A 16,562-nucleotide genomic window follows, 5' to 3' on the forward strand; every position below is an offset into this window, starting at 1 on the left:
AATCACTTCTCTCCTTCTTAGTCCTCTCTTCAAGCCCTTCCTCCCCCAACTCACCCCACCTTGCCAGTTGCATTTGTGAACTTGAGTAGCTCTCAATTCAATTATCAACAAGTGATGATATTTTAAGTGTTAAGTTGAATTTTAAAATGCATTCAAAATTATTAATACATAAGAATCACAAGAGCATATACATTTTAGCCTCAGCAGCTTAGGTAATTAGATAGATGGTTAATCCAAAAGGGACCAAAACTAAAGGTTCAAGAAGTAGATAAATGATCCTGTCTTGTATTTTTTCTTTTTTTTATAAAAATGAATTTTTAATTTCATGAGTATTAAAAAGAAAACCCAAAACCTGTCACATTTCCCTCCTACTCATACAAACAGTTTTCAAAAGAGATTCTTCAAATTTTACATTTTTTCCATTCTGGCTCATTCTTTGCTTCCTCATGATCAGATTCAACTTGGCCAAACATGATTCTGGGCTGAGTCTTGGAATGTGTTGGAGAAACCCAATATGGGTTGTCTTCTGCGCTTTGGCATGATGCAAAATGGCTTCCCAAGGATTACTGTCGTCAGTCTTGTCCAAAGCAATGTTCTTCACAATATAGAAAGAAAGAGTGCCCTTGTGGGTCCCACCACAACCTGGGTCTGCTACAGGAGGTTCAGGTTTATGCAACTTCAGGGGATCCAGTCTGTCCTTCTCTAGCTGTTTCCTTGTACTCCATTCGTGGGGCTCACAGAACATAGGCAAGACATGAGGGGCGATGATGTAGTCCTGGGTTAGTGTCTCAGCTTGTTTTGCCTTCCACTGGTTATTTGTTTGTTAGAAAAGCCAGCATAAAGCACTTTTATTGCAATAACAAAACTTGAAACCCATATATGGTGCCGGGGGGGGTGAGGCAGCAATGATTTCTCTCACCAAATCACTACACAGGACAGCAAAGGGGGTGAGAAGGGCCTGAGGGAGGAAAAGCTAGGAAACTGAAATCAGCAGTGGGAGCCAAGCATGAAAAAACAGGAGATGCTGAAGCTGCGATGACCAGCATTATTTTCTTAAGAGAACATTCAAGGATTTGTCATGATGCCTGGGCTTTCATTGGGTGTTAAGTCACAAACAGCACCTACAATTTAAACTGTCAATTAAATTTTTTAAAATTTAGGAAGTGGTGGAGCTTGGAAAGTTATGAGATTACAAAATTGCTGAAAGTCCACTAGAAAAACCACAGGATGGAAAAATAAATAAATAAATAAGCCAGGCCACAAAGAAGACTTCAGAGGTCCCCACTGGCCTAGGGACAGACCTGTAGTGTCCAGCATGGCAGTGAACATGATCTGCTTTCAAAGGCAGAGGGTTTAAGGGGACAGTGGGGTGAGACTAGTGGAAGCAAAGGCTCTCCCCATCCCCACCTCAGTTTGAGGTAGGGCTTTTAATTTAACCTAAGGACATCTCTCAACTTGGAGAATAATTGAGCCCTCAACAGTGCCTCAAATCTGCTATGGCTTTGCAGCGCAGCAGCAAGAATGTTTAATATATAATAGATTAAAATTTCATCCAAAAAAATTAAAATAAAATATTATTGCAACCCCCACCCCCGCCCCACACCAATTCCTATTCTAAAGTTAACCTATCACTTGTGCTGTTAATACTTGACCATATACTTATTGGAAACCTAGATCCAAAAGACTGAAACTGAATCTTCACCCCAAAATGAAAACAAAATAAAATGAATAACTTGAGGTTTATGGCGTACAGTTTAGGTAAACACATGTACGAGGAGAAAGGGGAAGAGGAGATGGAGGTGTTGGAAGCAAAGCTGAGTGACAGAACACATTCAGTAAGGGTAGATGTCTATACAGAGTGGAGTGGAACATCAGGAAAAGCTCCATATGGATTCATGTGCACGTGTCTGGAGGCACCAGATCCCTCCTTGGCAGATCCAAGAACAGGGATCTGGATCTTGGATCATTCTAAAACTGGAATGACAGGAGGAGGCCATTCCTGTCATTCTAGTTTTAGAAGCTCCACATCGAAGACGAGAGTGGCGTGTGGTGGGATGATGCCTGGGTGCCCAGTGGCACCGTAGGCATAATCTGGAGATATAGTCAGTTTGGCTGTCACCAAATTGGCGGGTCACCGCACTCATCTGGACAACCCTTTCTTCCCAGCCTGGGATCACCTCCTGCTTGCCTAGCATAAGCTTAAAGGGCTTTTTCTGTCCCGGGAGGAATCAAATTTCTTTCCATCTTCAAGCATCCCTGTGTAGTGCATCACGCAGTTCTGGCCGCGCTTCAGGAGGGTGTGCGCGTCTCCTGGGGAGATGGTTTCCACCTGCACTCCCATGGCGGCTGCGGACGCTGGGTGGGCAGGCAGCGCGAGGGGCGGCGTGGACTCACAGCGACCTGGCAGGGGTTCCATGGCTCTGCCTAGTCCCCTTTCGCCGGGTTTTAACCACATATAATTTTGCTCCCCTCTGACTCTTGTTGGGGTTGTAATAGACTTTAGACAATCATTTCCAGTTCCAACCATGATCTGGTTCAGCCTTGGATGCCGCAGGCAGCGTCTGTGATGTCTGTTTCATACACCCTTTGGAAAGTCCTACGCTCAAGGCAAACAAGTTTGCCGCTGCCACATCCCCTTTGAACAGACGTACCAGTGACTATGAGCTTATCATCTGGACTGAAACAGCAGTCAATCATTGGGAACATGGTGGGAAGACCCGAGGCTGAAAAAAGTGCTTATTAAATTGTCGGATGTCCCATAATTTTAACGAATCATCACCTCCACTAGAGGCAAGGACATTACCGTCATAGGAAAAATTCACGCCAAGAAGTGTCTGTGCCCAAGTAATGAGGCTGTTTATAGTTGAACTTAGGATGAACCGTCAGATATCGGTCCCAGATCTGCATGCTTCCATTCTGGCAGGCGGCTGCTATGAGATTTCCATCTCTACTATATGTGCACGTTGTGGGAATGACATTTTTTTGTTCTGCATCGTCCGTGGTTTAAACACACTTTTTTGTTTCTTTGGATTTTCAATTTCCCATGTCCTCACAGTCCTGTAATCCAGGACAGTATAAACATTCTTGCCCCTGCTGGTTCCACAGTACTCCTCTCCTGGGTACACTTCCGTATTTCTTGCTGAACTTAAAATGCCAATAGAAGCTATTTCTTCACCTCCGTCAGGGTTACACTTCAGGAAAAGGAAGCAGGGGTTTTCATGTTGGTTGTTAGGGCCTCTCTTCAAACTCACCAGATCCTGGCCTGGAGCACGTGGCGCCAGCAGCTCCTTACTTTCGAAGTTGCGGGCTCTGAGACTGCCCGAGTGAGAAGGAGGCCGTGGGTCAGGGCCCCGCCCTGCGTTATCCCAGGAAGAGGACAGCGTGGGGCCGGAGTCAGGCCCCGTCCTGGGTCCGTGTCTCCATTCCGCTGCCTACTGCCAGGCCAGCCCAGCCCCGGAACTTCTCTTCCAGTGCTTGAGGGTCCGCCCGTGCAGTGTGGAAGTGGGCAGGCAGGGTGACTTCCAGCTCACTCCCCTGTCTTGTATTTTCCATAGTCTGGTTTAACAGTTGTATGTCGGTGGCAGTCATTATCATCATCACTATTATCAGCGCATATTTTATGGTGCCTTGATTAAGTGGAGGCACCGTGCTAGGTACAGTTAAGGACTTTACCTTTCTATAAGATATTGTCACCGTTTTTAAGGAGTGTCTCATCTCCATTTCTGGCCCAGAGGTAAGATTAGACGTTCTGACATGATGATAAGTTTGAAAAACAGATACAGCCCTGAAAGTCCCGGGAAGAAGGGAGGAGGAGAGGGAACAAGCTTCAGAGTGCTGGCTTCCAAAGTCCTTCCGCAGATAGCCAGTGTGCTTCCAGCTGCTCAGTGGGAAGAGACTCAGAAATAGTGGAACGCTGCAAGGAGGTCAAAGGAGAATGAAGCCTGAGACATGGCCACGGGGTTCAGTAACGGGTAATGGCACTGATGAACTTGAGACTGGGACAGGAACCAGATGGCAAGAGGTTAACAAATCAGAGGGGGCTGGGAACTGGAGAGACAGGCTTGGTCAAGAGGAGAAAGGAGCAGGGTCAATGGAAGATGTTTCCAAGACAGAATTCAAAAATGGAAAAATTTGATTATTTCTGGTTGTTTGATGGGTAAATGGGAGTTCATTATACAATTCTCTATACCTAGTGGGTATTTTTTAACTTCTTTAATAAAAATTTAGGAAAGGCAAAGTGAGAACTGAGAATGTGTGAAGAGAATGAAGAGATAGGTAAGAGAGGATACTAAATCTTTAAGACAGAATAATGATAATTGGTGGTACAGTCTCAGGGAAGGTTTAGAGATGGAAACAAAAGCACCAGTGAGGGAATTAATCTGCTGTCAGGGGAAAGATAATAAAAATGGATGAAGATAAGAATAAAATGTGGATGAAAGAGGAAAGTGTTCATATAAAAATATTATAAGGCTGAAAGGAAGATAGATGAAGGAACTTGGGCCTTCATTTCTGCAAGTGGGAGGAGAAGTTATAACTCTCAAAGGAGTTGGGGCGAGGGAGGAGGGAGGGTTTGAGGAATGTGGAAAAGGGTTGGAATAACAGTTGCTGAATGCAGTAGGGAATGAGTAAGAGGGGAAGATGACTGTTGAGAAGCAGGCCCATCTAAAGAAAGGCAGCCCAAGCTTTTAACCAGTTCATACTTTGACAACCACCACCATAAAGCATGCAGAAAACAGCAAGCTAGAGTGATGTGGGGTCTCTTCCGACCCTAGAGCCTTCTGAAATCCCTAAGCTGGCAAGTGACTGTCCCAAGAACAAAAGTTTGTCAGAGCAAGTAGCAACTGCTTGAAACACCCCACAATGAGCTGCTCCAGTGGGAAGTCTAAGGAAGGGCATCCATTTGCCCCCAAAGTAAGCAGAGTAATAAATGTGTCCAGCCTCAATGTATGGCCCTCCGACTGCCAGAATCACCTGAAGCTTGTTAGAAATTCAAAATCTAAGGCCCTGTCCCAGACTTTCTAAATCAGAATCTGTATTTTAACAAGATTGCAGATGATTTACATGCACATTAAAATTTGAGAAGCCTTGGTCTGTAACTTTGCTAGAAGCTTTGATATACATATGGGTAATCACAGAAAAGCTAATGTCAATTTAAAAATAAATTGGGCCTCTACATTGTGCCTCATACTGTGAAGACCACCAAAGACCCGGATGCATTTCTCTACCCTTTAGGTTTAATCACAGTAGTTATTGCAAGGAGGAATTATTTTTGCAATTGCAGTTCAGTCTTGAAAACCTATAAAAGGGAAAAGGTTTATCTAACTTTGACATTCTGTGAATTGGAGCTGATTATTCAATTTTAAGCAAGGGAGTTTATCATTCGACCTTGCTTCTGGACTCTCCACCACTGTCAGTGGCAGGGTAGCTCAGGTGCACTTAGAGCAGGCACACATCATACCAATTACTACACTGAGTTACTTCCTTTTAAAACTTAGTTTTAATGTTTTTACCGCCTTAGAATTTGGTCTTATCCATAATTTTTGCTCTCTTTGCTGAGTCCTTTGGCAACTAGAAATCCATAGTTAGAGTCAGTGAGAGCATCTTTGAGCAGTGGGACAACATGACCCTTCCAACTCGGTGGCATTGCTCTTTTCTTTCATAGGATACGCACTCAGTCTAAAGAGTGTGGGCTTGGGTTCAAGTGCTGACTTGCTTTCTAGCTGTGTGGTTTTGAGCAAACTCCTTACCCCCTGAGCCTCAACTTCCTTCCATATAGCAAAGAGGGAGGTTACTGGGTTACTATTACCCATCTCAGAGGGACATTGTGAGTTAATACTGAAAAGCATTAAAGTTATACCTAGCATGTAACAAGCTTACAATAAATATTACTACATAATGAAATTTTATCAAAATTCTATTCTTGGCAATGAATAGTTTCAAAGGAGCCTATTCAGAGGAGCCTTCCCTATCCTCACTGGAATCCCCCGTTACCCTATATGCTTTCATAGCTTTCTCTAGTCCATGGAACAAATCATAGTTTGTTATTATATGTTTTTGAGATGGTTTGATTAATGAAAGGCAACATGCATAGAGGTTAAGAGCACAGACTTTTTTTTTTGAACTAGATTGCTTGAGATCAAATCCTGTCTCCTGCTACTAGTGATGAGATCTTGGGAAAGTTACTTAATCTCTCTGGGATACAGTTTCCTTATGAGTAAAATTCAGATTAAAATAGAACCAACTTCATACAATTGCTCTGTTTTCTATTATTAGCATTATTAATATCTATCTTCCTTTTCTTATAAGCTCTGTCCATTTAACATGTCTCCAGTACTTGACACATCAGTGCTCAAAAAATATGCTAAAAGAATAAATATACAAAAGCTAAAATTGACCCCCACGAAAGTTCACTGACATGAAATTTTAAGACAGTTGTTTTTGATGTTTTTTTTTTCCAAATTGTGCTTGCTGTCTTGATGTTGTTATCATTTCCCAATATGTTTGTAAATTTTTACAAGCAAAAATTATTTGGAAAAATAATTTTTAAAAACTAATGGGGAAACACTTGTGCAAAGGCACAGACAAAAAGAATAATACATAATTATATAAAGTCAGATTTATAGAAATTAAAAATACATGCAGTGTTAAAATTTCTCTGCATTTTAAAGCCATAACATGAATTTTTAAACTTGGTTTATTTTTGAACCTGTGTTTAATTTTAGAAAGAAGATGAGGAACCACAGTTAGTGATGTTTTACCTTACGGAGAGTGGGTGGGGGGTGAGTTCCTGTTGAAAGTTAACTTTTCACCTATAACCATGATGATATCAAAGAATGCTAAAACAAATCAATATTTGGGCAGGTCATCTGGGACAGATTTACCAGCCAGAGCTCATGCCTCTCTGAGAGGTCACAGCTGTGCCCTTTTGTACTGAGACCTGCATTAGAGGGGACTATATAACACCCCTTTGAGTCATGAGGCAGGAAGAGATTTGCATTTGCTCATTCTAATTTTGAAAACAACTGGAGATACTTTTAAGGTGTAGATGGTGCCTGCTAGCTCCTCAAGTGCAAATCCTAACTCAGGCTGTGTCTACCCATACACAATTGTGGGAATTATCCAGATAATTTACCCTGTAGCTGAGAAAGGCCCTTGATTTAAACCTAAATGCATGCAGGCTGTCCTCTCTGTGTTGAGCAAACAATAGGTACCAGTCTTTGGTTTCTGAAGCAGGATATTGTGGTGATTAAGAGGATAGTCTCTATAATCAGACTCCTTTGGTTTAAATCTACCTTTATCTCTGTGGTGAATTAAAGCTGGCCAGAAATTCTCTGACATTTCTTTCATAAAGAGGTGAGGTCTATGTTCCCTCCCCTTGAATTTGAGATCATTCTGACTACACTGACCAATAAAATATGGCCAAAGTGACCCTGTCCCATTTTCTGGCCCAGGCCTTAAGACAATGGCAGCTTCTACTTATATCTCAGAGCCTTATGTTACCATGTAAAAGTCTAACTACAGTGTTGCAGAAACCACATGGAGAGCCCTGAGACTAAAGGAAGAAAAAGAGGGGCCCAGCTTTATATGAGCCCAGTGTTATAGTTGTTCCCATCAAGGCACCTTGACATATAAGTGAAACCACCTTGGATTCTGCACACCAATGTGGCCACAACTGAACAACAGCAAATAACCGCAATCAATACTACTTGGAGCAGAAGAATCACCCAGTTTGTCTCTACCCATCTTCCTGACCCACAAAATCCTGAGATAAAGTAAAATGATTATTGTTTTAAATACACAGTTTTGAGTTGGTTTATTATACATCAAAAGATAACCAGTGGCCTGATGTGGTGGCTTACACCTGTATCCCAACAATTTGAGAGGCAGAGGCAGGAGGATTGCTTGAGCCTAGGAGTTTGAGACCAGCCTGGCCAAAATGGTGAAACCCCGTCTCTACTAGAAATACAAAAATTAGCTGGGCGTGGTGGCGCATGCCTGTGTTCTCAGCTACTCGGGAGGCTGAGGCAGGAGAATTGCTTGAACCTGGGAAGCAGAGGCTGCAGTGAGCTGAGATAGTGCCACTGCACTCCAGCCTGGGCAACAGAGTGAGACTCTGTCTCAAAAAAAAAAAATTAGCCTGGCATGGTGGCATGTGCCTGTGGTCCCTCAGGAGGATAAGGCAGGAGGATCGCTTGAGCTCAGGCAGTCAAGGCTTTGGTGAGCTGCGATTGTGCCACTGCACTCCAGTCTGGGTGACAGAGTGATACCCGGTTCCAAAAAAAAAAAAAAGATAACCAGGACAGTGTTTACCACTTGTTTTTGTTTCCTCATCTCTAAAATAGGGACAATAATGTCATGTAATTGCTTGCTTCTATAGAGCTCGATGACAACTCTAGATAGTGAGATAGAGACATCTGAGAGGGAGGTCTGTTTCTTCTAGTTCTCCAGACCATGTGGCCCTTTAGTAGTTCAGCCTCTCCCAGGACCCCGGTGCTTTAGGGAACACTCATGTTGAAGTGGCCCAGGCATGGAGGAGTCGGTCATGAAGCGTCAGAGCTCTTAGAGAATAGTAATTGTCTTCCCTTAGGCAAAATATTTCACATTTCTTTGTTCGTGGAGGCCAAGCTGGCTCTCAACCCTGCTCCCAGCTCACCACCTTGGCACCTCACAATCTCCCCAAATCATGCTTCATCCCGCCTTCCATCTTTGCTCTTGTTATACTTCCTTGTCTCAAATCACCCCTCACTTTCTCTCTGCCAACACAGATTCCATCACAAGCACTTGGGAAATGAGTAAGCTCCAAGTTTTCCAAAGGATGTTCTGGAAAATCCTGGTCCTGCCAGCTACAGGATACAAAAGATGGGTTCTGCAGGCATTGAAGCTTGGAAAACACTGGGTACTGTATTTCTCAGCTCTCCAATAATTACACATGCACTTGCAAATTAAAGGCCCTAAAAAGTTCTGCCATTCAGAGCCCTATTTTGCTCTGTGTTATTCAGATTTCCCAAACATATCTTGACAGCAAAACGGTTTTCTTATAAAACAAGACTTCTTAGAAAAAGTGACCACTGAGCTGAGTCCTGGAGGGGTGTAGCAAGAAAGCAGGAGAAGGGGGCAGAGCAGGAAGCAGGAAGACAGGAGGGCTGATCTGGCTGGAAGACAAATCAGGGAGGACTAAGTTTAAGATCTGAGGGCCATGGAAGCCTCCTGAGGGCTTTCAGCAAAAATGTAATATCAGTTTAGCATTTATAGAGATCACTAGTTCTCACTTTATAAAGATCACTAACTCTCACTACCTGATTTGATCTTTATTTTTTGACTGAAGACCTATAGTAAGCAAAACATGTTGCATTATTACCTAACATCTATGCACACATAACAAAAAAATTCATAAAATGGCTCTTATTACATGCAATGCCCACTAGTATTTTCTATTATTTTTTCCTCCTTTGGAAAATCACTTTTAACAATCTATTTTCATCATCCAGGTAAGCAAAGATGAGGACCTGAATTTTATTTGAATGCAAATGTGTGGAGACCCCTGTCTTCTTCCTGATATTCTGTATGAATAGATAAGAATGCTCTGCTTTAAGACAAGCAGAAGAAGCCATGTCTTGTCCTTCTGCTAAGGGGCAGTTACTCATTTAACCTCTGTGTATGGGTTCTCTTGTCTCTTGTCACAAGTAGAAGGTTGTAATATCATTGAGGGCAGAAAGCAAGTCTTAGGTTTATTTTATTCACAAGGACAGTATTTGGCACATTGGTGGACATACCATGCGTGTAACAATACACTTATTGATTGCACTGAATTGACAGCTCTTCACCCATTTCAGGGTGAATGTCTTCTGCTCCTGTGCTTGTTAGCTGAGGAATTGACTTCCTGCATCACTGGAAGGAACCCCTAGACTTCCTGCTGCTTAGTCCCGTATGGTCAAACCTCACATCCGGTGAGGTCCATGGAAATAGTGCCCATATTCACATTCTTCTCCTTTTCTTCCCCCAAGGATCCCTCCTGTCTTTCTATCCCTTCCAGGGCTACTATTTGCTCTCACTTCTGAAGTCTCCATAGAAGGCTAGTGACAGAAGGGGGCTTAGTGTCCTCAGCTACTTCCTTCTTGCTGTTTCTGAAAACAAGGGAGTTAGCCTTTTTGGTTTAAAGGCTTCACTGCTAACCACCCAGAGGAACAGAATAAGCAATAAACTATCAAGTAGGAGTATCACAAAAATGATTCTCAGAATCTCACACAATTTTCCCTTGCCCCCAAAGCAGTCTGTTGGTGACCTCCCCGCTACACTTCCAGAGAGTGAATTTCACCAAAGTTCCCATCCCCCCACGATTCCCTCTCTCCAGATTAGATATTCTACTTCTTGCCTGGAGGTCTGAAGGCACAATTAATAATGGAACAATTAATGAGTTAGTCACTATCCAAGTGCTTGAAGTCTGAAGTGGTCAGGGCATTCCAGGAAAGTGACTGTTTTTCAGTGTTTCTCTTCCTCTACCCAGGAAATAAATTACCTCAGGCTTGAAAGAAAACTGAAGTGTGGTCCACAATATTTCTTACTTTCATCTAGTCACTCAGACAGTATACATGGGTAACTCCAGTTGTGCATCTGAAAAATCTAGGACAACAAGGCTAGTGTTGGTCAAATGCCATGATGGTAACTTCTAGAAGCAAACGATGTAGTCCAGGGAGAAAGGAAAAAGCTGCCCAGTCCCCAGAGAGAAGCTGCCTAGCTCTAAGTGGCATATGCATTTGATTAACCCAATCCACTCACCCCCAGGACTGTTGCCTTTAGAATTCATATGCTCAAGACTCCCTGTCAGAAGCCAGTGGGTTATAAATAAAGTTCATTTGCACCTGCCTGGAGTGTTGGAAAACAGCTGTCAGCACAGTGATGACAGCCCTTGTTTGCTTCTGGTGGAAACACAGCTGGTTTTCTTTTTCTTCCTTTTGCTTGTCTGTATGTCTAATTTTTCTACCAAAAAAAAAAGTCACATTATTTTGTAATAAGGAATAAAATCACAGTTTGTTGTTGTGTTCAGAAGGAAGTGTCTCCCACTGTGTGCATATACCTCACACACAGTGTCATTCTATTGTTTATATTTAAAAGATGATGTTTTGTTGTTTGTTTATTTTCAAAAAGGAAAACCTATGAGAGAGAACATAGCCTGGGTTTTGGCAACACAGAGCCGGAGGGGAGGTAGGCTAATGGGTATGAACATACAGTTAGCCAAAGGGATAACCTCTGTTGTTTGACACTACAGTAAAGTGACCATGGTTAGTGATAATGTATTATAGATTGCAAAGTAGCTAGAAAAGAGGACTTAAATTGTTCCCAGCACATAGAAATGATAAATATTCAGTGATGGATACCCCCAAATACCCTGGCTTAATCACTACATATTCTACACATGTAACAAAATATCACACGTACCCCATAAATGTGTAAAATAGTATGTATAAATAAAAAATAAAATCTTAGCTCTTCTTCTTATGCTGAGATGAGCTTGCAAAAATCACTTTGAGCAGAAGCATCCCCACTTGTGAAGGGGGCATGACACCTTCTTCACAGAAGGGTGAAGAACATTTAAGGTGCTCATTTGTGCTTGGAGTATTATGCATGACTCAATAAACATTTGCTGTTTTTCTGCTTTCTTTCTCATCCTGATCCTGAGATTTCTAAGTATCTTTATAAAGCAACCAGTATTCATTTCTTAGAAATTTTAGAAGGAGCCTCAACATTTTTCCAGTCTGACTTTTCTGGAATCCTTCCCACAGCTTCCCTTTCCAAGGGCCTCTGAGCCTTGGCAAAGCCCAGTCCATGGCTTCCTTGTGAGCAGGTGGCCTATTCCACGGTAGGACAGGTCTCACCATGGTAATAATGTCACTTGCTTTTTATTTAGCTAAAATTTGACTCCCTAAAATATTCGACCTATTTTAACCTCTAGATTCTCGATGAAGAACTAGTAAGACTTCCGGTTCCACCTCTTAATCCTTCAGCTGTTATGTAATACCAGTACCAGGCAGGGCCATCGCATAATGTAGAGCTTGGTCCAGGCGTGGCAGAGAACTTCTTAAGTGACACAAAGCAAATGAATGAATCATGCCCCTGGCAGTTGGCAAACTTTCTAATAGGGGTGTGTTTTACTGCCTCCCGCACTCTCTAACTGCTCTTCCAACTGTGTCTTCTCCCCAGTCAACTCATCAGGACCTTTTCTCTCCCTCTCTACCAATGCTGATCTTCCTTTCCCCTTAGCCTTAGTGGATGATGGTTTCTTTATTCCTATATGGAAGACATAGCTGAGAAAGTTGATTAGGAAAACTGTTTTTGCTAATTCCATCACATCGTGTAGGGAAAAGATAGAACTTAATTACTTAATTGAGTAACAAGTAGAGAAATACAGCAATCAGACAATAAAATGAACAGTTGCTTTTTGCCTTAAAAAAATTCTTTTAAGTGTGAGCTCAATGATACACAACTAGACCATCAAATTATTTTGATATTGAGGAAAACAGAAGCTCTTTTGGATAACCCTGAATTCCAGGCTTTCAGTGGAAAAGACAAAGACACGCACTGTACACCATTAAGTACTTGAGAGACATGATTTTAACCAGGATGTAACTCAATTATATTAGTGATTTATAAAGAGTCTGGAGAAAATATTTCTTTATTTGGGCATGGGCACTGTCAGATTAAAGGTGCAGTGGTTCTAAATGCTGTTTGTTCCAGCCCTGTCTTCGATTGCAACAATGTGAGTGTCTTGTCTGTGCTGGTGGATTATTAACAGAGGTTATTGGTCTCCATGGCAAAACGATTGAATGATTGCTCTGAACGTAATCTCATTTATGGGGGTGCAAAAAACAAAGCACTTCAGGTCAGGGAGAATGTATAAATGTCCATTGCCATCGAGGTTCTGCTATTTTTGAGAAGCTGAAGCAACTCCAAGGACACAGTTCACAGAAATTTGGTTCTCAGCCCCAAAATACTGATTGAATTGGGGACAATTACAAGGACTCTCTGGCCAAAAATCCTTGAAGAGTCCCCGTGAAGGAGGCAGTGAGGAGCTTTTGATTGCTGACCTGTGTCGTACCACCCCAGAATGTGCACTGGGGGCTGTGCCAGATGCCTGGGGGGGACCCTCATTCCCCTTGCTTTTTTTGGCTTCCTGGCTAACATCCTGTTATTTTTTCCTGGAGGAAAAGTGATAGATGACAACGACCACCTTTCCCAAGAGATCTGGTTTTTCGGAGGAATATTAGGAAGCGGTGTCTTGGTGAGTAGGGAAGCCTTAAAATCCCCCTAAGGGAGATTTTCCCTTCCCCACAATCCTTTTTAAATCAGGTACTTATTGAACAGGGAGATATTTAGTTGGTAATAGAAGCTCAAGCATTGCATGATGAGAGGTCAATGCCTTAATTTTTTTCTCGTTTCTGTTAGGATCTGACAAAGACACGTCAGCTAAATTTACTAAGTAATTAATCTCTAAGCTTGGGCTGACAGTTCTCATGGGTCATTTGAGTCCCATGAACCGAAGTGAAGGTCACATAATTTCTTGATTCCAACAAGATAGTGCCCAAAACAATAACAACAACAAACCCACGATGCAAACACACTAGAAAAGCAAATTGACTTAAAACCACCATGAGAAGCTGTTGTCAGTGTGGTCGTCTTCCACTTAGGACCTAATTATTTCTTTACCTCTGGTTTCCAATAGAATTGGGAACCTCCGTTTGAGAGAGTGAAAGGGAGAGAGACTCACTTTTCATGACAATTGAGGAAAAGTTTGTTATTATTTTTTCTAACACACCATCTAAATGGAAACTCAGATTTTGAAATCTTGCCTCATTGAAGCTGGTTAGTCAGCCCAAATGGAATCTAAGTACTCCATAACACTCCATTACCCCTCCAGCCATGCTCTGTTACTTTGCCATTCCCTTTGGGCCTCCAAGTCCCTCATTGTGGATGGGGCTCCTTATACAGTCAGTCAGGCTCGGGCCCTCCCTTCAACTCCTGGACTGTCTCTGAGGTGCCTCTTCTCCCGGTAGATGATCTTCCCTGCGCTGGTGTTCTTGGGCCTGAAGAACAATGACTGCTGTGGGTGCTGCGGCAACAAGGGCTGCGGGAAGCGATTTGCGGTGAGTTACCATGGGGGGCAGCTACTAGAATTACTCCAGGGTGCTCTGTGTTTTTGTGCTGGGCAGCATGGGGATGGAGACAAGTTATCAGCTCCAGCCAGGACTCTGGGAGCAGCTGGTGAAGGGATAAAACTGTGATTTTTCCTGCCAGTGTGAAATAATAATAATTTTCCAAAATACCATAGCCCTCATACTTATAGGGTATGAATACTGTATTAGATTTTACAAACCGACAGGGATGTCAGAACTGGAGATTCAGAGGGGTCCCATATACAGAATGCAAGCCTGGAAGGCAGAGATGAAGCTGCAGCATTCCTCTGCCACTGAGAGGCCATAAGAACTTGGACAAGTCATTTCCCTTTTCTGGCCCTGAATTGCCTCATCTGCAAAGGGGACTTGGGACAGGAAAAAAGATGGTATCCTCCCCTCCCCAGTAGGCTTCTAGGTTCCTCACCCACACCACTTCCATGTTCTCTATTTCTGAAGCCCAGCGCCTCTGGCTTCCACCAGGCTCTGCTTCAGGACTTCTGTTTCCTCTCTTGTTTCATGCGGCCATCGATCTTTTAGTAGGTGAACTAGAGACGTTAGGCATCAAAGTTCCAGAGTGCAGTGGAAAGAATGCTGGGACGTGGGGACAGGACCCATTCCACAATTGAGCAAGTCATTGTACTGCTCTGCCTCCCTTTGCTCATGTATAAAGCAGGAAGCCGGACTAGACCAGAATTTCTCAAGTATGGGACATGCTCTGGTGCTACACAGATGTGCTATATCTTTCAACAACATAGAACGCATTCCCATTCAATTCTCCTTCAATCCTTTTGAATCTATCAATCTATCAAGAAAAAGATCTTATTTTGATAGACATAAGTCTTTCTTTTTTCTTTTCTGTTTTTTTTTTTTTTTTTTTTTTTGAGACAGGGTCTCACTCTGTTTGCCCAGGCTAGATCTTGGCTCACAGCAGGCTTGAACTTCTGGGCTCAAGTGATTCTCCCACCTCAGCCTTCCAAGTAGCTGGGAGTACAAGTGTGCCACCCCATGCAGCTGATTTTTTGTATTTTTAGTAGAGACAGAGTTTGGGCATGTTTCCTAGGCTGGCCTCAAACTCCCGGTCTCAAGCAATCCACCCACCTTAGCCTCCCAAAGTGCTGGGATTACAGGTGTGAGGCACTGTGCCCAGTCATCTTTACTATTTTTTACCCTTTATAATCTCCCTTTCTAACAAAGAGAGGACAAGTCTTAGGCTCCAGAAATGAATGCAACATTATTTAACTAAAATGCAACTATATTGTGTTTTTATCTGCCAATGATTCTAATTTTTCATTCATATAGTGATATAAATGAACACAATGAGAGTTGACAAAAAATATTAAGAGTTAGATATATTGATGAGGCAGAAATGAAGCATAGTAGAACTGGAATTACTGGTCTGAAAAATGAGGAAGATCAGTTTCTCTTGTAATCTCCCATGGTTCACATGTCCACCTAAAAGATTCATGAACCACAATAATGAATTAACCACATTTACTTTAACTTCCTAAAGGGAAAGGTGCATCTATCCATTCTGAAACAAGATCCTTTTAACATTTCTTTCTTAGCATTATTTGTTCATTTATTCAATCGAAAAATATTGAGCACATGTGAAAGGCTGAGGCTAGTCCAATGTGCATACATTACAGTTTCCATGTCAGTTCAAAGGTCAAAGAAAATATAACATCATGAGTCCCAAATAAGTATTGATAATTGTTATGTTAACATTTAAAATCATCATTTACAAAGAGTTCTTTTTAAAAAACCCACAATTTAATATAACCATGTAATATATGTTTTATATAACAAAGGATATTTTATGTAATTATAAAGGAAAAGAAGGTATTTATAACTTATTTTCCCCCTGAATTATAATCCCATTATATGTTGTGAACTTTTGGGGGATAGAAGTTGGAGATGAGGATTTTTTTTTAATTAGCAATTAAGAAAATAGGATGAAAAGAAAGAAGAGTCATTTATTTTAGAAATCTAAAATTTCACACCTGGTGCTGAGTAAAAGGCTAAAGACTGGCTAATATAAAATAAGGGATCTTTTGTTTGCTTGATTTTTGTTTTTAGGTTTCCATATAACCACAGTGAGAAGTGAGATAGCATTCTAAGTATTACACAAAACTTGGTTTTTAAAATCAGATGTAAATGAAGTCCAAGATGAAGGCAAAAAAAGTTTGTCTTTTTGTTGTTGTTGTTTGTTTGAGATGGAGTTTAGCTCTAGTTGCCCAGGCTGGAGTGCAATGGTGCGATCTCGGCTCACTGCAACCTCTGCCTCCTGGGTTCAAGCGATTCTCCTGCCTCAGCCTCCCGAGTAGCTGGGATTACAGCCATGTGCCACCATGCCTGGCTAATTTTGTATTTTTAGTAGAGATGCTGTTTCTCCAT

The 16,562-nt window shown here is 42.0% G+C and overlaps 1 protein-coding gene and 2 pseudogenes across 1 annotated transcript in view; 1 reads left to right on the forward strand and 2 right to left on the reverse strand.

Moving 5' to 3' along the window:
* Window positions 1-401: 401 nt before the first annotated feature.
* LOC100976401 (WD repeat-containing protein 70-like) lies at window positions 402-9,973 on the reverse strand (annotated as a pseudogene).
* Window positions 1,992-2,428, reverse strand: LOC106634611 (peptidyl-prolyl cis-trans isomerase FKBP1A-like; annotated as a pseudogene).
* A 2,948-nt stretch (window positions 9,974-12,921) lies between the features above and the next one.
* Window positions 12,922-16,562, forward strand: part of TM4SF4 (transmembrane 4 L six family member 4) — a 28,590-nt gene continuing 24,949 nt past the window's right edge. The window contains exons 1-2 of the mRNA XM_003826480.6: window positions 12,922-13,276; window positions 14,049-14,138. Of these exons, the coding sequence (XP_003826528.1) occupies window positions 13,103-13,276; window positions 14,049-14,138 (264 nt within the window). The 5' untranslated portion in view covers window positions 12,922-13,102. The remainder of the gene's footprint in view (window positions 13,277-14,048; window positions 14,139-16,562) is intronic.

The sequence above is a fragment of the Pan paniscus genome, chromosome 2, assembly GCF_029289425.2.
Source record: "Pan paniscus chromosome 2, NHGRI_mPanPan1-v2.0_pri, whole genome shotgun sequence".
NCBI lineage: Eukaryota > Metazoa > Chordata > Mammalia > Primates > Hominidae > Pan > Pan paniscus.